The sequence below is a fragment of the Argiope bruennichi genome, chromosome 4 (assembly GCF_947563725.1).
Source record: "Argiope bruennichi chromosome 4, qqArgBrue1.1, whole genome shotgun sequence".
In the NCBI taxonomy this organism is placed as follows: Eukaryota; Metazoa; Arthropoda; class Arachnida; order Araneae; family Araneidae; genus Argiope; species Argiope bruennichi.
Genome location: NC_079154.1, coordinates 51759039 through 51784651, shown reverse-complemented (window position 1 = coordinate 51784651; position 25613 = coordinate 51759039). Strand labels below are relative to the sequence as shown.

The 25613-nt window shown below is 27.5% G+C and overlaps 1 protein-coding gene across 3 annotated transcripts; it reads right to left on the bottom strand.

Moving 5' to 3' along the window:
- Nucleotides 1-2504: 2504 nt before the first annotated feature.
- LOC129966817 (methylosome subunit pICln-like) lies at nucleotides 2505-20486 on the bottom strand. Of its 3 annotated transcripts, none has more exons than XM_056081391.1 (7): nucleotides 20336-20486; nucleotides 14207-14340; nucleotides 12189-12322; nucleotides 9712-9843; nucleotides 7174-7251; nucleotides 3138-3197; nucleotides 2505-2706 (listed from the first exon to the last, which is right to left on the bottom strand). In XM_056081391.1, exons 2-7 carry the CDS (start codon nucleotides 14323-14325, stop codon nucleotides 2627-2629), a joined length of 603 nt encoding a protein of 200 aa, XP_055937366.1. In that variant the 5' UTR covers nucleotides 14326-14340; nucleotides 20336-20486; the 3' UTR covers nucleotides 2505-2626. The 3 variants fall into 3 exon arrangements, with proteins under 3 accessions (XP_055937366.1, XP_055937367.1, XP_055937368.1); XM_056081392.1 differs by having other exon boundaries at nucleotides 20340-20485; XM_056081393.1 differs by lacking the exon at nucleotides 20336-20486 and adding an exon at nucleotides 14538-14770.
- Between the last annotated feature and the right edge of the window lie 5127 nt (nucleotides 20487-25613).

Here is a 25613-nt window from a genome sequence, read left to right as displayed (position 1 = left end):
AAGGATTTGAGGACACATCAAATATTTTTTCCAAGAGTCTAAGAAATAAAATTCAAAAAGTTTTCAAAGGCTTTGGAGGATTTTGGGAATCTTGCATGATGAAAAGTAATATGCACACAATGAAAGCACCCAAAATTATCTAAATATATTGATTTTTTTTTCACACACGTGTCAATCATTTTTCATCAAGATAAGCAATAAATTGTATAAACTTTGGGTAATATCTCATTTTTAAATAAATGTAAACTTCCAAATGAAAATATGTCAGTTACACATTTATCTTCATTCATGGATCAAATATTTTAAAAATGATAAAGCTATAAAATTGTAATTAATAAATAAAGTAATTAATGATAAAATATCAAATTGTAATTAAAAAATAAGTAACTATTATGGATATTATTATTTTTTTAATATTTGACTTGTCAGAGCTGTAGCAGGATTGCCACTCAAATGTAGAAAAAGAAATACTAGAACAGCACTCATGTGCTAGTAACAATGGAATAACAATATCGCATAATTTTAATGAGTCGAAAAAGCAAAATTCTTCAATAAATATGAGTTTAAACAAGATGCAATTTTCAAAACAGTCAAATTTTTGGACATATGTTCACGTATATTTTATAGAATTCTTCCCACATATAAAACACTCTGCTGAAAGGCATTTTTTTTTTTTCAGTAGTTTCACCAGTAATCAAGTAACTTGTATTCATTATTCCAGTAACGTTATTTTTCTTAGCCTAATATTTTTAGGATCATCAACCACTATCAAAAATAAACTAGTATTTTTGCTACTTCGATTATGCTTCTCTTGACAGTATTTTTCACTGCTGTTCAACAAGAATACTGAAAAAATCTGTAACAAATAAGTTGTTGAAAAAATTAGTAACAAATAATGTACGACATTTTTGTATGATCTAAAGTACATTTTTTGCTATTCACTGTTAATGAACATATGTGAAAATATTTCCGATATGTCATTGAATGCATTAAAGGATGACTGTGGTGTAACAAATGTAATGCCTTCAATAGTTCTGATTTAGATTATTATTCTTGAACTAAAAAATTCGAAATCGGCTTATTTTAAATTCGATGTTTTCGGATTTGCATGTCATCACTTGTATTACTTTTACGTCCAATATCAACGATGACCATTTTTAAAAGACACATAATTTTGCATGTTTTCCGCTTTTGGCATGACCAACATATGACTGTTTTCCCAAATTACTTAAGCTTATGAGCTTCTTACAAAGTGAGCAGTAGACAACAAACGGATATTGCAGAATTTCTCTAACCAATTCAGCGAAGACAGAATTCATATTTCTATCCATAAAATCCGTATTAAATACAGATTTTAAGCGGCCGTTACTTAAAACAGTTCTCTCATCTGCTCTGATTAAGCTCACAATTTCTCAAATAAACGAATCATTCAAACTCACGTGTGAGTGGCTAAACACCAATGCGATGATTTCGCCGATTAAATGTTGCTATTCCCGACAGAGAAATTTATTCCATTCTCTGACGCATTTTCAATAGCTGCAATCCGGTATCTCATAAAAAGAACAACTGTCTTTGAAATCGAAATTAGACCGATCTATATAAAAGGAGAGGAAGGACGAGTAGAAACGGAGTGAGCTTCCGCGATTGCAAACTTGTTCCCTTTTTGGAGCTATGACTACGATTCCTAATTCCTGCAATGTTCAAAGATCGGTATTTATTTAGACGAAATAAAAAAGGAGCTAAGAAACTTAATTCCCCTATTATTCCGGTTTTTATGGAAATGTTCGAATTTCTCCGTTTGTGTTTTTTAGACGATTTTCGAACTGCCTGTATTTTCCTGGTTCTACCGATGCTGTGGCAACCCTGTGCATGGTGAAAGGCAGTTCTTTTTTAATTCTTAAAAAAATGAAAAAACAAAAAAATCATAAATATTGCTTTTTTTTCCAATTTTTTTTAACATGAGGGGGAAGAAAAAAAACGTTTTTTGGAATACAATTTCAGTTTTGAAGAAAATCAATTAACATATGCTGTATTAGAAATTTTTTCACTTGCAAGGTTTGATTTTAAATAAAATAAAAAAAAATCTTAAAAATGGATATTATACTTCTTAATATATATCTAAGCAATAAGTTCATTTTTATTTCATTATAGCGGCAGTATTTAAAAGCGTATGAACAGTTTGAAACTGGTTATCGAATCTTATTATTCTCTGGGGAAACTTTGCCAGATCTCCTAAAACTGTGCCGAGTAATGTGTGGAATAGGTAGAGCTAACCGGAGCTTTGATTGCCTCATATCAATACTACAAGATCCTCCAGAGAAAGCACTCAACCAACTTTTGACATGGCGGAATACAGGTGGTTCTTTTGAAGGAAAAATTATGATGAAAAATGACCATTTAATTGACTTAAGTCAAGAAGAAATAGAAGATGCAGATACAAAGAGAGCAAAATTAATTCAAAAGCTTATTAGTGAAGAAAAGAAAGAGAGTCAAGAGCATAAAAGTGCACTTTAGCATCAGTTTTTTTTATTGGAAAAAAATGGATGTTCAAACCGAGATGAATTTACATCATACATGAATATGAACAAAATAATGAAAAACAACACATAATTAGTAGACAAATGATTTAAAATTCAGCATCTTCAAACTGTTCTTGGTTATCCATACATTCATCACTTTCTTCTTCTTCTTCTTCATTTTCAAAATCTAAAATCAAAGATTTTTTTCTTTATATGTTTATGATTATATTTAATATGCAGAAATTATTGATGTAACAAAAGTTTCATTGTTCGCTAAAACTGTTATTTAACACTTTTGAACAAATTGTATAGAAATCAATAATGTTTTTTTTTCTCTCATTTTCTCTTTTATTCTGAAATGCAACTATCAAACTTTTATAATATATGAAAATGTGCAGGATCAATTGAACAATCTTGCAATTATATATACAACTGCTTTTTTGTATTATACAATATTATAATTTAAAATTCAATCCAAAATAATTTTAGAATAAATTAGAAGTATTCATTTTTCTCTTTAATATAAAAGAAATTTAATGTAAAGATTAGTTTATTTAGGAACAAAGAAAAATTCTCGAAATAAAAAAAAATATATAAATAAAGAATATTATTTCATACCCTCCAATGCACCATTAGCAACATTAATATTGAAAGAAGGAGCCATAAAAACACCATCATCTGAAATTTAAAAATTTTTAAAGAAAGACTATTTTGTTATTACCATTATTAAATCACACAAAAGAGAAAGAAAATCGCTTATTAACATTTGATATATTAAAAAGGATTATTAAGAGAGTAAGAAAATAAAAATAAATAGCACATATAAGATTGTAGGAAAAATAGTAGCCTATACAAATTCAAATTAAGAATTTGAACTGTCAAACAAAGTCCCCTGAAAAGTAACTTTAAAAAATAGTACAGTAATAATATTATAAAAGAAAAAGATAAAATTAAACAGAACCTCCGAAATGTTTCTCATTAAAGTTAGAAAGTCTTCTTTGTCACATAAAGAACCTTTGCGTTAACAACAGAAATAATATTTGGTTAAAGTTGTAAGTATAAAACAGGGCTAAAAAGAATGTTTTCAACAGAACTATTATTTCAGATATGATTTTCAAACTATTCAAAAGTCCAACCTTTTCTTGGATGATAAATCATGTATAATGACATGTATTGAAAGATGATAAACAGCTTCGAAGATATGGAAGACTGTATTAAATATAAAGCAATGTTTATGAAGTTGGGTAAAAATTTATGTCTGCTACTATTATGATTGCTATTATATGTCATATGAAAATAAAATGCCAGTTCGTTACTCATTAATGCAAGTTATGGATTCAAAAAGTTTTTTTTGAGTCCATAACTTGCATAATTGCAACAACATTATATTCCTAATTTCAATCCAATGGGAATTATGTGAAAATGAAAATTTCAATACTTTATCACTTATCTTTTTGAGCTGAAAGGCACACCTACAATCTTGGCTGAGATTTTCACTCTCCCTACAACATATTTACCATTTCAAAACCAATTAAATAGTTCCAGTTATGATCAAAATATAACATGCATAAATACAAAAGTATCCAAAAAAGTTTGAAACGGTTTTCAAATTTTTACCTATTGGAAATAGTAGGTACCATTCCGAATAACTGTCAAACACAAGGTTGGAATTGTATTTGAATTTAATAGTCCTACTACTAAATTTCAAAAAAGTACTCCTACTCTTTTTTAATCTTTTATATTAATCCCTTACACAAAATTGAATCAATTAGAACAATTTTCTTTTTGTTGCAACTACATCACTATAGAAGTATTAAATGCCTATATTTGTAAAACTAGATTAAATAATGAAATCGCTTATAGAAAAGGTTAGAGATGACCTATAATACTTTCCTTTATCATTTAGAAACAATAGACAGCTTAAAATTTTTTTTGTGTAAATTTTCAGCTAAAAAAAAATAACATTTCCCCATTTTTTTAAAAATACATACATTATATATATATATAAAAATTCAGATTCAAAATAATTCTAGTACTCATCTTCATGAGTTCTATAATTCCTATTAATAAAAACACATCAGCCCCCAAAAAATGTTCTAAAAAATTAAAATATTTGTGCCCTTTCAGTTGATATTAAAGACAAATACACTGTCAGAACTTTGTAATTTGTTCATGGATCAGTAGTACACAGGCAGTTTTTGAATGGAATTTCAGCATATTTGAAAAAAGCTTATTTTCAGTGTAAACAAAAGACGCAAATAAGTAAATAAAAAAAAAAACTTTTAGAGATTGTTATTCCCTTTTAAAAACACGTAAAACAAAGCTAAATAAAGTAAATTCATATCACAATAACATTGCAAATGTAGCAATGCATTTTCATAATAAATGTATCTATATCAATTATATATTTATATAATTAACCTCCTATGCTTTGTTTATATTTAAGTAATCCTTCCGAGTACCAAAAAAAAAAATAAAAAAAATCTTTGGGGTTTGACTGTAATAATGTGTAACAGCAAAAAACAATTGCTGTAATCAAAACTTCTCATATTTCACTTAATATTCCCGAGTTAAAATGGATTATGAAAATTCAAACAGAATTGCCTAAATCTACACCAGTCTGCAACTTATGCTAATTATAAGAACAAAATGATTGATGCCAACTTAGAGAAACAGTGCTTGAGAACTATTAAAATACAAAAATAAAATAAAAATAATAAATAAAATTCTATATATTAAAATGAATTTAATTTGAAAAGAGAACAATAGAAAGAATAACTATTAAAACTACAGAAATTTTTCTTCCTTTTTATCAGGAGGTCATTTTATTGCATGATGCACAATAGAGTCCCAATTTGTATGATCACCTGTTTATATTTATAATGTGAGAAAGAATTGATTCAATTACCTTTAAAAGAAATCATATGTGAATTTATCTTTCGAGAACTTGAATGGGAAAATTCAAGACAATTTCCAATTCAAATGAAGATAAATATTTTTTTAAATTAAAAAACAGCTTGTTTCATATTGAAGGTATATTATATATATATATATATATATATAAAATTCAGAATTGCATTGCAAATCTAAGCACAATTTGCATGACTTTGTTTCAGATCTTAATACTTTAAGTTTCTAGATTTTGAAATCAAACTATTTCTATTTTAATCCATGACTTTTATTATTTACAATTAAACATAGCTCAATCAGTTTCAATGATAGAAGTATGAAACTATTTTTTATGAAGACATAGTTTTCGCAGCAGAAGGAAATTTTTTTTCGACATTAGCAATTCTGTATAAGTAAATTATATAAATTTGCAAAGGGTATTTTTTTTTTTAATTAAAAGAAGAGCTATTTTGTTAATATAATATTTCTGTGCCTTATTTTAAACAAGTTACAATGCTACTTTCCCCCAATAGTAAAAAAAAATGGTATAAGTTTCTTGAACCAACCTCTCTATATTTATTTCTATAGTTATAAACTCTAAAACAAGTTCTAAGATGCAAGAACTATGATCGAAGATCTGCACAAATTTTCCTAAAGTCAAGTTATGTGAACTATTACAATAGGTAGCATTCCTATAAAGAATCCACCTAAAATTATTTTATTTTTCAATTAAAATGTCCAGGTAATCACATTGAGGGCATTAGAGCAATCATCTAATGTCAGATACATATATGATTATGAGATGACTCAGCTTCTATAGTTACAAACTGATAGCTCTGGTTCTTTAGCAATACTCTTAAATTTCTTTAGTGATATTACGACCAATAATAATAAGCCTGCATTGATCATTACTAATTCTGCTATTGCTTGCTGTCTCCTATTAAACTATAGTGGAATTTTTCATATACACAGATATAATTATTGTACTCCATATCTACAATTTCCACATACAGTACACTCCCGATTATCCGCGGAATTGGGTGGCGCGGCCTCCGCGGATAACAAAAATCGCGGATAATCCGAAAAAAGCTAAAAACGGGTATAGCAAAAGAGAAAACAGTCATTCCAACTTTGAAAAATCGTTTTATGTACAATAAAACAAATAAACAGCAGGAAATGATTAACTAACGCTTAATATTTTAGTATATCACTCAAAACTAACCTAAAATGCATTTTGTGAATGAAAACAGAAAAGTGCTTTGTACTTAAAAGAGGCGCCAAGGATACACAGAAAAATTAATACATATGTACTGTTTTAATACTGTAATGTATTATGTAATTACAAAAGCATAACTGTAAAACTACACCTTTTTGAAGAAATAAGTCATTTGTGCGGTAGGCGCGGATAATCGGGAGTCTACTGTATCAGCAAATCTTTCTTCCCATTATTTAAATATCTTTTTTCCTTTTACAACTTTTTCACATTTCTGACATTCTAAAACTTATTTTCAGCTGCTATAACTCAACATACATGTAATGTTCCAAACAACAACAAAAACACCTTAACCAATAAATTTAAGTAAGCTTCACATACAGGACTAATATTAGTATACATTAGCAACAAACAGAAAAGTTCAATATATGCATAAAAGTGGACCAAAGAGTTGAAGCTATAAAAAGATGAATTTCTCAGCATTGGCCATTATAAAATATTATTATAAAATGTCAATAAAATAAAACATTAGAAGCAAGAATGCTTATTTACCATCATCATCATCATCATTCTGTCCCGAAACAGGGTTGAGTGCTTGACAATCCAGCATGGCTCTGAACATTGTATTCACTGGAATGAACAATATTTAACATCAAATACAACAATATTTTTATAAAAACATGACTATCTTGTACTCAAGTAAAAACATTTTTGACATCATTCCTACATTTTTATTTATTTTAAATTATAAGTTCAAATTAAATATGCTATTCTAGCATTTCTAAGAATGAAAAATAATAATAATAATAATAATGTTATACTTTTTGGGCTCCATAATTTTACCAACAAAAATAATGGAACCAAAAAGACTTAATAATTTAGCTAAAAATATGCAATAAGAAAACATGTACACTGTTTCAGTAAACAATATAAGTTGAATTCTAAATAATTTCATGAATAATGAATTAATTTAAGTTTTTCCAAAGGTTTACAGAGGAGATAAACTATTTTTTTTATCAGTGAACAAGATAAAAATTACAGCAAAATTTAGCACTCGTATGTGAAAATAAAGTATGCGTTTTATCTTCGGATCTCATCTTGTTCCATTATAACTATGAAGATGTTAAGTTAGTATTTAGGTACTTAATTCATGAGCAGAGAAGATAGGTTCACAGTCCTTTCCCTATTGGCTGATAATTCAGATTTGAAGAAAGCCTTGATGTATATGATGTCCCATAATGGGATCTATTTTACAGAAAATAAAGAGCTCTTTGAAAAGAGAATTTGTTACTTATTAAGATTTTTATGAGTTAATGTCTAGACTTTTTTGACCATTGCATTAGCTTGTTTTATAATACCAATTTTTATAATAAAGAAAAAAGCATTACAAGGATTTCCAACAAAATCTGGAAGAAAAAAAATTCCCTATATATGTATTCAAGATACAAGGAAATACGCAAAAAGCATTCATATGCCAGTTATAATGAAATATGGTTTGAAGGAGTATAAAATGCAAGGAAAGGGAGCAACATTGTTCGAATGAACATGTTCATTAACATTGTTCAAAATAGCATATTGAAAGAAGGTTTATATTTACATATCAATTTCTTTAAAATTATTATTTAGAATTAAGCAAGACAAAATTTATTTACTAAGGGAAGGGTGTGTGTGTGTGTGTATATTCCTTCTCAACCTCTTTAACTGTAAGTAACACAAAATTAAAAATCTGGGTGAAATAAAACACAAAGCATTTTCTGTTATCATGATATAAATCATTTAATGATTACTTAACAAAAACAAAACATTACAAAGAAAGATTACTTTTTAAAAATTGATTTTTGCCAATTCAAGTATTTGAGCACTGATTTCTGCAGAGTTGCATGGAACTAATGGACCTAATATGTAACAAATAAAGTACGATTTTCTTTATGGTCTAAAACATACATATTTTAACTGCTTCATTTTCAGTGAGCATATGTGAAAATACTTCCAACATATCATTGAATGCATTAACACAACAAGTTTTAATACCCTTAAAAATTCAAGTTTAAATGATTGTTCTTGAAATAAAGATTTCAAAATCGTTTAATTTTTTTTTACATTAAATTTGATGTTTTCAGATTTAACATGTCATCTTTTCCTGTTAGATACCAAGTCCAACATCAACAATTACTCTTTTGAAATGGCTTGCAGTCTTGTTATGTTTTCCTCTTTTGACATGACTAGTAAAATGCTGTTTTCTCCTATTACTTAGGTTTATTTTCTTCTTATAAAGCAAGCAAAATGCAATAAATGAATTTTTTTAATCCGTCCAATTTCTTTAATTATGAGAAGTTTGACAGCTCATTGATTTAAAAAAATTCTCCATTCTACTTTAAATAAGCTCACAGTTACTCACATAATAAACAAATCATTTAATATACTCAAGTATGGTAGACTAAACACCACCGCACTGCTTCCTCAGATTGAATGTTCCAGCCAGAGAAATGTATCCTATTCTTTCATCAAGTTACAGAAGTTTCGTGCATACTCATTAGGTGCAGTTCAGGAATCTCATCGAAAAAGAACAATTGTCTCGCAAATCAAAAATTGCATGATTTGTACAAGGGAAGGGTAGAGAGAAATAGAGTGTTTCTATATAACACAATCTTTTTATATTTTGTTTTTAGAAGCTATGACTACGATCTTTTATTCTTGCAATCTTTCAAGATCGGCATTTTTTATATAGAAAATAATAATAATAATAATTGAGGAACTTAAAATTTCCTCATTTTTATGAAAATTTTCAAATTCTTCTGAATTTTCTCAGTTTTTTTTAGACAATTTTTAAATTTTTTGTTCTTTTTGTTGTGTGGCAACCCTGTTAAATATATTATTATCTTATTGGGTCTACTTGATTCAAAATATTATATATATATAGCTAATACATAAAAAGCAAGAATATATAAGAAAAAATATATTCAATATATATACATCTAACAGATAAAAATTGATTCTTCTTTAAATAAATGACTTGTTAAAAAGTCCCTTCATGAAAAATTGCCATACAATCATTAGCATATAATAAACTGTATTAAAAATGCAACTTACAAATTTGAGTATTATCAGGCACAAACCGTAATTCTTTTCCAACATCTTCTTCGTCGTCAGTTTCCCCAACCTGCAAGGAACCAATAGCACCTGTAAGTTCAGCTTCTTCTTCGTCTTGTTCTGTTCCAATATCTAAGTTATTTAAAAAAAAAAGAAGAAAAAAAAAGAGGCAAATTCTGTAAGTTCCGATTTTGAAAGAAATAGAAACTTTTATTAATATAAAAACATATTATCATTCTTAAAACTAATTAAGTTTGTATAGCATAAAAATTACTACATATACACAAAGTTTTTTTTATATATATATATAATGCATACCACTAGTAAAGCATATTTAGTTTCTTACAAATAAAAAAACATTCTACGAGTAGAATCCCAAATAAAACATTTCTATAGTTCAAGTGGCCCTTACTACTTCTGAAAATTTTTGCATTCCTTTGATATTTAATTTCAATGTAAAATCTTTGTACTATTATATAACTTATATTATTAGTAGAAGCCTATAGAATTCATTTTGAACAGGAATATGATTAATCATAAAGAGGGGAAAGAAAAAAAAGTGCTATGGAAAAAAACAAGGTAAAACTGTTTTTATTTTCTAATTAAACTTCAAATCAAAATGTTCAGAAATCCATTCTTTGTGGGGCTCTAATACTTGAAAAATAAATTTAAAAATTTCATGCTTCTAACTGCAATGGTTCATGTTGCTTATTTATCAGAATTAATCTTTATATGTAATGACAGATTTCATTGGGAAAAAATTTTCCATAAAAATCATAAACAGAAAAAAAAAAAAGAAAAATCGTTATAAAATTACAGAACCTAAGCACTAATAAATCAAGGTTTTGAAAAACTTTTTTTATTTTAATTAATTAAAAATTAAATCCTAAAATTTTTTGGGTTTCTTTATAAAAACTAAAATTTGGCAATATTGGCCCAATAAATAATAATTTTCAAATAGAGGAAACATTGAGAAAACATGAAAGAAATCACAATCATTGAAAATTTATGGCTTTAAGTTAAAATCTCATCATACTAGATTTTATACAATTGACTAACATAATTACATGCTGCAATTTAATATAATACATTAAAATCCTTCCCTAAAACTTCTTCCATTTTCAATATATTTCTTTGGATACCAAATTCATCCTGTTGTATTCATATTTTCCATTGATTGGACCAATCTGGATATTCTTCTTTAACAACACATAAAAGATTAAACATATACTTATAGGGAATAATTTAAATAATTCTTCTACATCTAAATCACTAAAAATTGAAGTTTGAACCTTTTTAGGATCTCAAGTATTGCACAGTATATATATCGTGTTGCCCCTTTGGGTAACTATTCCAGCATTCAATAAACTACAATGCACAGAAAGAGGAAGTGTGTGTGTGTGTGTGTGGGGGGGTTAATATATTTTGGAGCCACTGGTTCTATTTCATTCTGGTTTCCTCTTTCGTTTTCAAACTGGATTCCCTTTTGTTTTCTGTATTCTGTGCATGAAAAAATAAAAATTTTTTATACCTCTTGAGAAAATTAAGCACTTTTTAAGGAACTTTTTTCCAAATCAAGCACTTTTAAAGTGTTCAAAATTGGTTTTCAAATTTAATCACTTTTCATAATATTACTTACTCTAAACTAGCATCTCACAATACATAAAAAAAAAAAAACTCGTATTTTTAAAAATATTGTGAAAATTTTGCTCTTCTACCAGATGTTAGTTTGGTTGTATATTTATTTTGCATCAATTCCTGTATATGAAATATGAATCTTAACATTTGCTAATCATCTTCAACAAAAGCAACAGAAATGAAAGAGTATTTCATTGATAAATATACTTTGACGAGGATGTATGAATCAATATTGGGATTGGTACATCCTTTTCCACTAATTTCTTCCTAGTTAAATGGAGATATGTTTTATTCTCTGTTATTTTCAGTTTTTGGAAAACATTTAAATTTCATTAAAAGAATAAAGACCACAAATGTATTTTATAATTTTTTTTTTTATATATAAATATACAGTAAATGTAGACAAATATCATGTGTTCCGAAGAAAATTTTAGCATTTTGCTTCTCCCCTTTAAAAATAGTAACTGCTCTTAAAGAAATAAATTGTAATTAATAGTTAAAAGATGCTATTTCTTTTTGCAGCCAATCACCTCCTCCCCTCTATTTTTTGCAATATTATGATACAATTTAGTTTGCACTTTTACCGATATAAATATTATATATTATATTACACTCCATATAATAACAAATTTCTTCAAAAGTAAATGAAGAAAACTATTCATTTTCAGGAATTCTTATATAAGACATGATAGGTAGGAAAGGCTCCTAAATTATAAAAATAAAATATTTTTCAATGTAATTAATAATAATATAGAATTTTTTAAAAAAGCAAAAATCGACAACCAGTCTCGCATCTAAACTGAAATACCATAAGAGAAAAAGGAAACTTTTATACTAACTTATTCCTTTTTCAAGCATCATATAGAGGCACTGATGTGGAAATTTACTTAAATCTCTTGAAACAGCATGGAAGCAGATGGCTTGATATTTCAGAGAAAATCCTTCTCCATCATTTGAGAGCCAGCATAGAACACTGAAGTGTGAATAAGACAAATTCTTTATTCATAACGGGTTTTAAAATACCATTAATTTTATATCTCAAATATATCAATAGTATTAAAACTTTCATATCAATTATTCTTTTAATTTAATAAAATGTAAAATTGAACCAACATATCTCATTAGTTGTGAAAATTTGAAAAAATAAACTTTGCTCTATATTTATTGTGTATCGAGAATGCAAAAAGGATTTTAAAAATTTATAAAACCTGTAAAATAAAGAAGGGGGGGAAAATCAGTTTTCAGATTTAACATCGATAAGTTACAGGATTTTTTTTAGGTAGAAAAAATACTAATTTAATAAACAGCCAATAGGTGGTGTTTCGTAAATAAGTGAAAGAATAGACAAGCAAATAACAAAATCTTATCAAATCATTTATTATTGCAATATGTGTTCAACATGCTCACCAGCACAAGTGATTACCTATTGCAGGCTCTTTCCTGCTGTCACTGATTCCTGGTACAGATAAAACAGCTTTATCAACAAAACTTTATCTTTTCCACATAGCATCATTGTTTACTTACTTAGCATGCAATGGAGAACTGATTCTGAATTGAAAGTGTGTCTCATTTACATATTTCTAACTAAGTCGCTCTTACCTGCCATCATCTATCGCCCATTTTTTGAATCAATTTTTTTTCTTACCTAAAAAAATCCCGTGACTTATCGATGCTAAATCTGCAAACCAATTATTTTGCTTAATTTTACAGGTTTTAAGAATTTTTAAAGTTTTTATGGACTTTTTTGCTCACCTGGTTTATATTAATATTCATAAATACATATGTATGTATGTATACATGTGTATATTATGAAAAAGGGCAGCATTAAAGAGTTCTTGTTTTATTCCACTAAAATGATTACACATATGAAATTAATGCTATGGCTAATTTGGGATAGGCATTATAATTTTCAGCTCTAATCAGATGAGGAGGATGGCATCTGAGATAGCACCTCCTCTTTAAATTTCTGCATTGACACTGAATTTAACATGCAGCAGTCCTACATATACAAGGGACCTTTAGTGGAATCATTGGGCCCGAAACCCTCCAATGGCTAAGTCAAACACACTGGGTCACCAAGATGATATAATCCATTAAATGGGATAGAAATTCTCATTTCATTGTATTCTGCCTAAATTGAATTGCACACAACTGTATATCAGGAGACATAAATCTTTAGTGAACTAACATCCATGAAATATATTATTTCCTTTCTGAATAAACACTGCCTTAACTCTTTATAGGGACGTGGGAAGTATGCACCACACCAAATTTATCAATCTCTGCATGAATTTATGTAGGTTGGCATCAGTTCTGACAAATTTTTTTAGAAAGACAGAAACTTAGAGGCTTCAGTTCTTTATCTTACACAAAAGGATGCATCTTAATTTGTTACTTAATTATTAATTAACCTAATTAATTAATTAATCGAATTAAATTTATCTAATAAGCTAAATGAATCCCTTTTCTTATTCTAATTTCAAGCTTAAAAATATTTTAACATAATATGACTAGAAAAAAAATGGCCCTTTAAAGGGTTAAACAAGCCTGCATTATCTTCAAACTTTACATTTTGTTTTAATATAAACTATTACAATAAATGGCAAATAGAATAAAACCTAAAATTGCTCATATTTGATTTATAAAATAAAAATGATATAATAAGTAAACTTTAAAAAATTTAAAAAGTTGATAATTTCTCAGTGATACTTTCAAACTAGACAAATTAGGTGAAAATTAAGATTTTTAAAAAAATTCTGCATTTTGCTAGAAAATCAGAAATTTAACATTTCCATTTCTAAAAATAAAACACCACTATAATGAAAGAATGCTTGAGAAAAAAAAAAAAAAAAGTTACCTCTCAGAAATGTAAAGAGTCCCTTTCCCTAAACACTCGTTCTCAAAAAATGCTGTTGTATTATGTTCTGTATGATGCACTTTTTCTGTTGGGGCTGGGAAGTTTTTCAGCAGAACCATTTTTAATCACTTTAACTAAAAACAAAATATATAATTAAACCATTTGAATATTATTAAAAAATGTTAGAACCTTAAAAAATATACCTATAGTCCTAAAATTGTTATAAAACAATAGAATATTCGTAACACAGTTTTCATTTGATATGTATTTAATCCTAGAATGCTACTCATTTATTTCTTGCATGAAGTTGATAACAACAAATAATACTGACCTTCCTTCCCTGAACCAGAAAATGGGACAGGCGATTCAGTATCCTTATATGATTTTGGCAACAACAAATGAGGATATTTCTGCTTACTGAATTAATTGTGCAAATGGCATTTTTAGAGCAAATTCATCTTGCAGATAAATTGTTAGCTGTAACATTTACATTTCAAAATGCAATTTTGATTTATTTTTATGTAGTCTTGCAGATATTCAAGCATTTTTACAAAGAAAATTTTTAAGGTAGACATGAGACTATCCAGGATCTCTTCAAAGAACTAAGTGATGAAGAAAATTCTATAATGAGTAAGAAAAAGACAAATTTATAGAAATTGAAAATCACAAATTCATAATTAGTAACAGAGATGAAAATGAGCAGTTATTCGATAATAATGAAGAAATAATGTTTGAAATACAAGTTCATGAAGATGAAAATATGAAACTAAAACAGATGGAGTGTTCTCCCACTCAATGGTTTCTTGCACACTCTCTAATAAAGATGTTAGAACCAAAGGTGTTATCCTGAGAGCACCTTGCATGGATTTGGAATACAATAGTTACAAAATATTAATCTTTGGCATGAATTTAACATTTTTACTAAATCTATTGTGATCCTTGGCAAGTGTTTTGGTGATTAATTCCTGATATGTGATTAAAAGAATTTAAAAATGGAATTTCTGCTTTGGATGTATCTTTCTTAAATGATTGAAACAAAAATTTGGCACAGAGCTGCAGTTGTGATTACAAAATTCCACACCATAATTGATATATTTAAGTCAATGTGCTTTTGAATTATCATGCCTATGTGTTATGATTTACTCTGTTAAAATTCAATTCAATGGTAAACATAAGTCAAAATGGTTATCTATTGTTCTATCAAGAAATACAAGGGCAGCATCTTGAAGTAGTACTAATTTTATTTAAGGACTAAAGGACTCAGCAAATAATGGCATCCTTTTTTATGGCATTATGAACATCAGTCAAATGAATGTCCATGTTATATATATGCACAATTTGATTTGAAAATCAGAAAAGACACTATTGCGAGAGAAGTTCGCAATAAAGCTAAGCAAAGATCTTCTTGTTCCATGGATGAAAAAGTCTCTGACATGTCAACTTAGCCTGGATCAATCAGAAGAATTATAAGGGAACTGTTAAAATTAGATTTGAACATTCAACTCCCTTAAACAATTTGACAGACAAAAAAAAAAAAAAAAAAGTTTGTGCATTTCGCTTATACAATTCGTGCAGAATAACTGCAATTTTTGTCAGAGCAATGTGTGGAAAACATTTTGCTAATATATTTAAAAACTGCCATGAAAATAAACAAATTATACTTTTTGGTTATTTGAAGTTCAAGAACAATGAAATCATCTGTAAGTAATGCACTTTTATTCTAATTAATTTTTAAAACAGGTTTTAAACATGCTAATGAACACTTTCTCTAGGTGGCAAATAATTACCATTCCTGTAAATTTTTCAAAGTGAAGCATTCTAGTTTTAAAAGAACGAAATCTTTTCAGGGAGAACTAGGTAGCAATCATTTCTGCTGTTTGATTTTCCTTGGCTTTTATTTGTTGCAAATATATAATACTAAGAGATGCATTTCATTTAGACAAGCTCTTAATCCACCAATTATATCTCAGAATTGTATGTAACATATTTACTCATGAAAAATGCAGTACAAAATCAGATGCATATTAAGTAATAATCGGTTTATTTTTATAGGATCTACCCTATTCATAGCGTTTATCCACATCCAAATCAGAAGTAAATAATAATTTCACTAACAGAAAAAAAAAGAAAAAAAAACATAAAATGAAAAATGGCAGAAAGAAAATATTAGCAATAATACAATTCATTTTTAAACTAAAAGGAATATTATATCAAAATAAAAGAATTTATTTAATTCCAGAAAAACTGTATTAACACTTAGTCCACCAACATTGTAAAAAAAAAAAAAAAAAAAATTAAAATTAAATCTGCAATTGCAAATTTCAAGTTATCATGCGAGAACATTATTATTTTAAGTCTTTATTTGTCTTAATTAATTTAAGTCATTAATCAGTTTAAACCGGTTTGAAATAATCGCAAAACTTCTCAATCGGTCTCTATTCCCCCCCCTCTCTCTATATATAATTTTTTTTAAACTTTCATTTTCAATTTTTCCAGCTGGCAAACAAAGTTTTGGAGCTTGACCGATTTTGAGAAGAAATAACAACTATGATGTCATAGTTCTACGTCAACCTTTTAAAAACGCATCTGTTTTCAAAGAAGTATACATAATAACAATGAAATACTGGTAAAAGCAGATAAAAAATATATGCAATTAAAAAATAATGATGAAAATTGCCATTTATGCTTTATTTATTGCCTATGTGATTTCGAGCTTCAAAACCCCCTAACCAAAACAACATCATGTTCTCACATAATAAAAATCACCCTCACATTAGTAGAATGCTACAATAGTGGAATATTGGCCCTTATCTCTGAAGGGCCAATATTCCACTATCAAAAGAAAAATATTTTAAAACTGTAAATTTAAAAAAAAATTGTTTAATATTATTTTTATTAATTAATATTATTGTTGGACATGGGAGGAATAACACCACATGGAGGAATAACTCCACTAGTATTTAAGTAACTATAGTCATTATAACTAAAATATTTTTTCTTTTCTTTCTGTCTTGTATGTCTATGCTGGAAGAAAAATGAAAAAGATGAACTTTGGTGACTTAGCAGTTACGAATGGTGTATTTTTTAGAAATATGACAAAGATCTTTTATTCTTGCATCATTTAAAGAGATCAAGATTTTATTGATGGGGGAGTGGGATTGAGAAATTCGAAATTTCTTGTTTTACAGGCTTTTTAAATTCCCAGTGCCATAGCAACCTTGTCTGATAATGCGATTTCAAAATTTACCAAAAGATATGTTTTCATAATGTTTTCCAATACATAGATGAAAAAAAGTATTTAGAAAATAAGGAGAAAAAAAAATGGGTAAAAGTGAAGTTTAGTGTGCCCCTTGCTGCACCAAGGATGCTAAGTCACCAATGAAGATGGCGGACAAAGTAAACAAACATTTCTGCGCTACAGTTACGGTTACCATTTTCCACAATATAATGATTTTTTACTGATAAGAATCTTTTTCAGTAGAGCATGCGATGCCTTCAACATCGGCAGAATTTTTTAACTTTAAAAAACATCCTACGGCTTCGATAGCAGGAGGAGCAAGAACATAGTAACTTCGCAATCAAATTGAACGCAAGGACTGTGTGGATAACAGGAACAGTACATAAAGAAAAGAAAGAATGAAAGGCATTATAGGAACGGACTTCACAGAGAATTTTAAAGAATTAATGCACTTACTTGATTTAATTAATACACACTTAGAAGCAATCAAAAAATTCTCCATACAAAATTTCAAACAAGCATCTTTTCCTTTCATCAACTCGTAATATATATATATATATATATATTCTCCTCACCCTTCATACATTTTGCAGGTTCGAAATACTGTCTTCCATCCCATTTACCCGACATCCTTTCTTACACAATTGCAGACATAACAAATTATCAAGGGAACCAACCGTTACAACACCAAAAGAATAACGAGAACTGTGAAGAATTCCATTGCAGCTGATTTTTAAAGTAAGAATGCAGAAGATTTCATGCAGTAAGAATTCAGACAATTTTTTAAAGCGCATACTGACAATTAAAAATTGCAAAAGAATAAATATTTTCTGTTCGTATTCACACTAAAAATAAAACTGCAGTGTCTTATTAGTTGTAAAAAACTTTTAATTATAGTAAAGAACAAAATTAAAATCGTTAATCGATATTTTTTATTATTTTTAATTTAACATTTTCCTAAAAATAGTTGTTGTTTATGTTCAACTCAACTATTGTAAAATGTAGTAAATAAAACGGCATTAGGGTTGTCATATTGGTGACAAACTCGGCAGTACCCATCCTTAGGATTTAACCTTGGACATTACATAATTAAATAAAAAAAATATCTAAAAATAAAGAAAATAAATAAATTCTGATACAATATTTACTTACAAAAAAATTAATTCTGGATTAATATTTTGCATCTAGTTTAAAATAATTTAGATTATTAGTAAGAAAAAAATCATACTTTTGTTTTTATAATACATTATACAATCAACTTGATGTTTGAATAAAACTGTGTTCTAATGAAATGAATGATTTGTTACAATTTCTGTATAAAAATTTGTTACTTGATCATTCCTCATTAACCGATAATTTACAGCAGAAAATATTTCTAATGAAAATACTCATCCTTTACATCCATAAATTGATTTTGGCCATATAGGAGAAACTAAATCATAATGGGGAATGGCACCAAGTTATAACTTCTGTTAAGTCGTAAAATGCATTCTTATCTTTTCTTCAAATTTCTCATGACATAATTTGATAAGTTTTAATAGATTTGGCAGAAATTTTTTCAACCTTGAGGAGAAACACGATACTCAATTCAGCTGTTTCATATTGATTTTTTTTTATAAAGTTGCTCATTTTAATAATTAAAATAAGTATATAATATAATTCCAATCAGTTAATATATATTGGTACAAAATTTAACTTGTTTGATGATGCATGATTTTACTTATTTATATTTATTAATATACATGGGAACAAAATTTAACTAAGTTAAATCATGTTTGACAATGCAGCAAGTACATATGAAATGTATTTATATAAAATCAATTATAATTTCTATGTATATACAGTATAATGATTACTGGGATCTATGTAAGAAGATGGCGAGTTTGTAAACTTCATGTTAATTACCTGTCGATGATCGTCCATTCTTGTTTCTAAAGTAAGACTCTGCTCTAGCTCAGGATAAGAGTTAAACAATTCCAATATGCACAAGTCATTAAATTTATCTAATTTGTTCAACAGATATCATTATTTAAACACTCACATATTTTCATCAAATGATAATTGAATTTTTATTCTTGCTATATCAAAAATACCATGATCTTTAAACCATAACAAGTTTATAAAATTTGTGCTCTTGACAATCAAGTTATTTATATTTAATTTAGAGTCTAAAAATTTGATTCCATTAAAATGCATTAATCTTTAATTGAAATTAAATCCTAATTTTTGTGAAAAAGAGCTCACTGCATTTTATTACAGCAAAAAGAGAAACAAATAATAATATCAGAAGCATCATTAATTTAGAAAAATAATTTTCAAAGTGATTATTTACTTATTTCACTTTTAATTATACACTAAATTCATAACTTTTTTGGATTTCGCAAAAAACTGTCTAACTTCCAAAATATATCTTATAACAGATATAAAACGAAGCTGATCAAAATTCAACCGAAACTAATTCTTCACTTATTACTGATATGTTCTGACTTTTAAATAAAAAAATTAATCTGTTTCTTTACAGAAAATTTAAACTTTTTTTTGCGAAAATAATGATAGCATTCAAATCTACATGCATTTGAAAAATTTCTGGTGTAAAATGGAAAAAACGTCTTAGCTGTTAACTGGAAGAATCCTTGATTTACAGATTATTTCTTCCAAATACACATATATTAATGTTTAAACGATGAAAGTGTAGAGAAAAAAACCTACGCTTGACATTAAAAAGCACCAATAACAAAGAAAGAACAGAAGTGTAAGAATGGTATTAAAAAAAGTATTTAATGTAATAATTTAATTCTTAACTCGATTTTAATAGTGATAATTTAATTCTTAACTCGCTTTTAATGGGTTATATTGAATAAGAAAAATATAATAAGAAACCAAAACTTTACCTACAATAAAAAAATTGACGAATTAATAAATTACTCAGTTCCAAAAAACGCTTAAGACCATGTTTTTGTTTTCAGAGACTCGTTAACCGGAGGACGCTTTTTCCGACATCAATCGAAGGGGGGAAGCAGTGGAAGTGAAAAGGGAGGATCTTGTAGCATAACTCAACAGCCTGTATACTATCAGCGCCATCTATGGACACTAACTAGAACTGAGTTTATTCCATTGTTAGTTAAAAGGGGTAAAAATATGTCCTACTGTTAACGCTCCCCCTCTTTTGCCGGTTTGAGAATGCTGTTGCCATTTTATTAAGAAAAATAAACATTACACAATGGCTTAACAGGCAAATGCAGTAACAGTCACGAGAATTATAGCGACAACAATATTGTGTTACTGAAACAACAATATTGTTTAAATGTAACTTAAAAAATCCAGAAAGATTTTAAAGCATTTTAACCATAAAATTTTGGCAAGAAATATGAGATCAATTTTAGTGACGTAAAAGTCATTTGACATCTGCGACTGCGTATGTTCTCTGGAGTTTGATCTGTTTTTGAGTTGAGGATTGATCTGCTATTTATGCATTCCGTCGATAATTTACATTATGTGCAGCGTTTCGGAATTATAGAATGTATGATATTTCTTATAATAGCTATACAGATTACTAATTTATTATACTTCTAGCCTAATAGTAAAGATGAATGTGTATTGTTGACATTCTACAGGTTAGATTGTTTGACTTGCAGCTACCAAATTTGGCATATTGGAGGTCGAGAATGTACACTTCGGTGCACTTTTTTTTTCTTCGAAATTTTAATTAAAAATTAAGCTGAATTTATCGTTTTTTCGTGATAACTTCCGAAAATATTGTTGCACAAAAATATATGTTTCATCCTTTTAAAAAATAAAAAAATAACTTTTAATGATGTAAATTTAATAATCGGGGGAATTTTTGCCAGCTTTTGGCTATTTTTAAAAAAATATTTTTTTTATATCAACATTGTTTCCTGAAGTCCCAACCGTTTTTATTGTTTCATCAACTATCTGATAGCATGATTTATTTTTAATTGTTGAAAACCAAAGAAAAAGATTTCTGTTTAATATCTGTATAGTTTAGGATGTGTAAAAAAAAAAAAATGAAATTACAATATCATGAACTTTATAAATGAAATGAACCATATATTTAAGTTTTTAATTGCGCCATGATGTCACTGATAAGCTCATGCATACAATAAAGATAGCATATGTAAGAGACAGTAAAAATAAAACGACTTTAGAAACTAATTATTTGGTAGACTCATGGAAATAAATTTAACCAATATCGCCAGCGAACCAACTGGTCGTCAAAGACGAATAGCTTTTACTGAAAAGAAAGTTCCGTTGCATTGCGACGAAAATTGAGTGAATTAGGAAATTTTTAATATTACTACTATCTAATAAAAACGCGCGATTTTAGATTACTCCATCGAAAGTCTGAAAGAGGATACGGTAATCAGCGCCTTATCCTACAAGATTGATTGTCCTAAGATTATGGAAATATTGATTACTTTAAAATTGTAATATTCAAAATGGCCAGATTTGATCGCAGACAAGAAACATGTTTATTGTTATTATTTAAAAGCTGTAATATCTAGAATATTTCGCCTGAATATAATTATTTAGGACCTAACGACATTACAAAATTTAGACTTCATAATTTTTTGAAATGTATTTATTGACCGAAACAAAATGAAATACTTTTATTTATATCATTTAAATACTTTTGAAAGTAAAACTAAAAATTGAATTGTATAATAAATCAGAAATTTTTTCATTGAATTACTCTTTGAAATATTGCATAATTTATGGAAATTACTATGTCGTGCTCATAAGACTTCAAAGCCGAACGATTTAATTTCATGTACTCATATTTTTAAGAAAACATGTTTGGTTTCAGCAAAATGTGTTTTGTATTAATTACAGTTTAATTATTCCACTGTAATTTAAAGTTCAAATTGTAAAGAAACTGACAGAGAATTAGAGAGACCATAGTACAATGAACAGAACGGCTCAAGGCTTCTATAATAACATAAATTATATGATTACTAAAATTTGAAGCTTAAAAATATTTTGTTGAAGAAGCTATTAAGAGGCTAAGGTACATAAATGCCAAAGACGACTAGTATATAAATATATTTAAGCTAAATTTTGTTATATTTTTTAGTATGTGTTTTCCTCAGAGGTAAAAAGGGTTCCTTTTATTTCTTTTCTATAATATGCTTGCTATTTTATTTCTCTTGCATTATTCCTTCATTTCCTGTAAACTATTTATTTTATGAAAGTTTTTTTCTGTATCTCAGAGATTATTTTAAATACAAAGCCTTTAATGTATTCTGTAGCGGACTTATGAATAACATTCTATAAATTGGTATTTTAGTTTCGATCAGAAGATTGCTTTTTAAAATGGATGATTTTTTTTTTTTTTTTTTTTTTTTTTTTTTTTTTTTTTTTGCATAATATAGAATTTGCACATACAGTTTCAATTTAAGGTGTTTGCTTTGTCTATGGAATTCTACCATAGGAATATCAATGTAATTTTACTTTATTTTATTCTACAAAATTCATTCAAAGGAAGTCTATCTATCTGGAGGTTCATGTACAATTGAATTCGATAATTACAAAACGCAAAGAGTTAAGTAGATAAAATTTGGTATACAGATTTAGCATCTAAAATATAAATTCTTATAAAAATTGAACTAAATTTGTCAAAAGGCTTGTCATCTTTTAGTCTGTGCTTCCATATGCATGTAAATCCAATAATTCTTAGATACTATGACTTAATGAAATTCAATATGTTCTTTTGTGAGTGTTGTGATATGTTCTTCTCTGTAGTTCGATATCAAATTCTGGTTCCAATCGGTTAGAATAAAGTCCAAAATATATATTCTCACAGTAGATGCAGTAAAAAATCCCGATTCACACCATGGTTCTACATTTCATAATTATCCTTCACCATGCAAGTTATTCGTGGTCTTAACCATGGCTTATCATTTTATGCAGGGAAAGGGGATAGAAAAATTATTGTAAAGTATGCGTGAAAGTTTCGGGGAAACCATTCCAACTAGTTTTTAATGATATGATTTGAGATTATATTGAAAAATAGCAAATTTGATTTTTATATTTCTGAATCTTTCAATATTTATTGAATTAAAATCTTAATCAAACGATAAAGTTGAGTAAAATCGCTTTACTTGTAACACTTTCTACTTTATTTTTATCATAAAACTCTTTCTCTGATTCAGAACAATAGACTTTTATCTATAAAAAAATATTTAAATAAGCAATATTAAATTAGCAACAAGCATACATGATATTGTAGTGAGTAATAAAGTTGAATAGCATGAAAAGATTGCTGTTTCTTTTATATATTTGTTTCCCTTACTACATAGTTGTATATAAATAACTCAATAGCTCAAGCAGGTTCTAGACATCACTTTAACTATAAAACATCAAAAATATCACATGGCTATTTTCTCTACAAATAACTTCATGAAAAATACAGCTTTTAACATTTTAAACAATTTCATATTATGTAATATATGGTAAGGTATGTTACATTTTTTATTATTTTATTAAATGCAAATAATTTTTACAGAATTTCTGGTATATAAAAAGATAAATTGCTGACAACCATAAATAACAAACTTGAAAAAGAATTAAATAAACTATTAACTATATACTCGTACATAGATGTATTCTTATCTTGAACAGTTGCAATATAATTTCTAATCTTCGCACATTTTCTCATTTCTAAGTGTTAAATTGCTTTAAATATATAAGAAATATATGATGAAATTAAATAAATATATGATGAAAGAAAAATATGTGAATTTAATTTTATCAGTCTTCTCAAATTACTGCACATGCAAATTGCAAAGTATATATATTGTGAAATAAAAGCAGAAGTGAGACTCCTATTTCAGAGTTCGAATCCAAATGAATTTTCATCGAAACAATCTGAAATGTTCTGTTAAAGATTTTTTTTCTTTTCACATTTGATTATTGCCATTCGATAATAAGCAGTGTGTGATTTCTTTGTCAAGTATGTTAGCCTTTTACTTTTATATAGATGGTAAATGTTAGAAGTTTTGCCACTTGTGAACTTTGTATTTCATTGCCTGCTTTAAATATTATATTTCTTGGAATTTAAATTCTTTTGGAGATGAGAACATAAATCTTTTATCATTTAATGTTTCCTTTATAACTGACAAATGTATCCTTTTTATTTTTTGTATTCCATTTTCTTCTTAGGGACTAATATATAGGCATCAAATCCAAATATTTGAAATTTCTTGACGTCAGGTGTTTTGTTTTATCACAATTCATGCGAAGATTTACCTTTAATAGTACTAGTTCCACTTCTGTTTAAAACAAATACAGCATTTTTGATAATTTCAGCCCAAAATGCTTTCTTTATATTCTTGTCAAAAAGCACGCTTCTTCTCAATTCTATCACTGCTCTATTTTCTCTTTCAATTGTAATTTGGTGAAGAATATACATGTGAATGGTTTTTTTGATGCCAAATTTTCTTAAATAGTTTACAATAACTTTGTTGACTTCCAAACTTTACCAATTTTCAAAACTTTTGTCTTGCTACCCAGAACATTTTCTACTTGCGTCAAAAATTCTGATTTTTACGATCTGTTTAAGACCTTTTTTTTTTTTTTTTTTTTTTTTTTAAATAATCCTGTAATGGCTGTAATTATATTTGCATAACAGAATCTTATTCGTTCCATCGATATTTCTTCCACAGGAGACAAACAGCAGCATGAATACTTTCTCTAGGACATTTAGAGTATTTTTACTTCGTTCAAATGGTAAAGTATGTATGTTTTCATAAAACACATACTTCAAAAAGAATTCTTTCTTTCTTTATATTCTTTTTTTTAAGAATATATTTTACTTGAGCATTATTTTGGCCTGTAAGTTTCATATGCCATATGAAAAAATCATCCACTCGTTTGCTACACATTCCAAGAAAAGCCTTTTCATAATTTTTTAAAGTTAATTTGCACAATTTTACCTTTTTTTGAAAAGAAAGAAAAAAAGATTATATTTTCTTGTCGTTAATGATTCCGCAAATATTTATATCCAGCTTGATTTTGTAACTTTTCTTTGTTATTGAGTTAACAGAAACGAGATTGTATTTGAAAGCAGGAACATATAAAATATTTTTCAACTCAGAATATTCAGAATCTCAGTTTCCATTAAATGCTTTGAATTGAACATTTCTGCAAAGG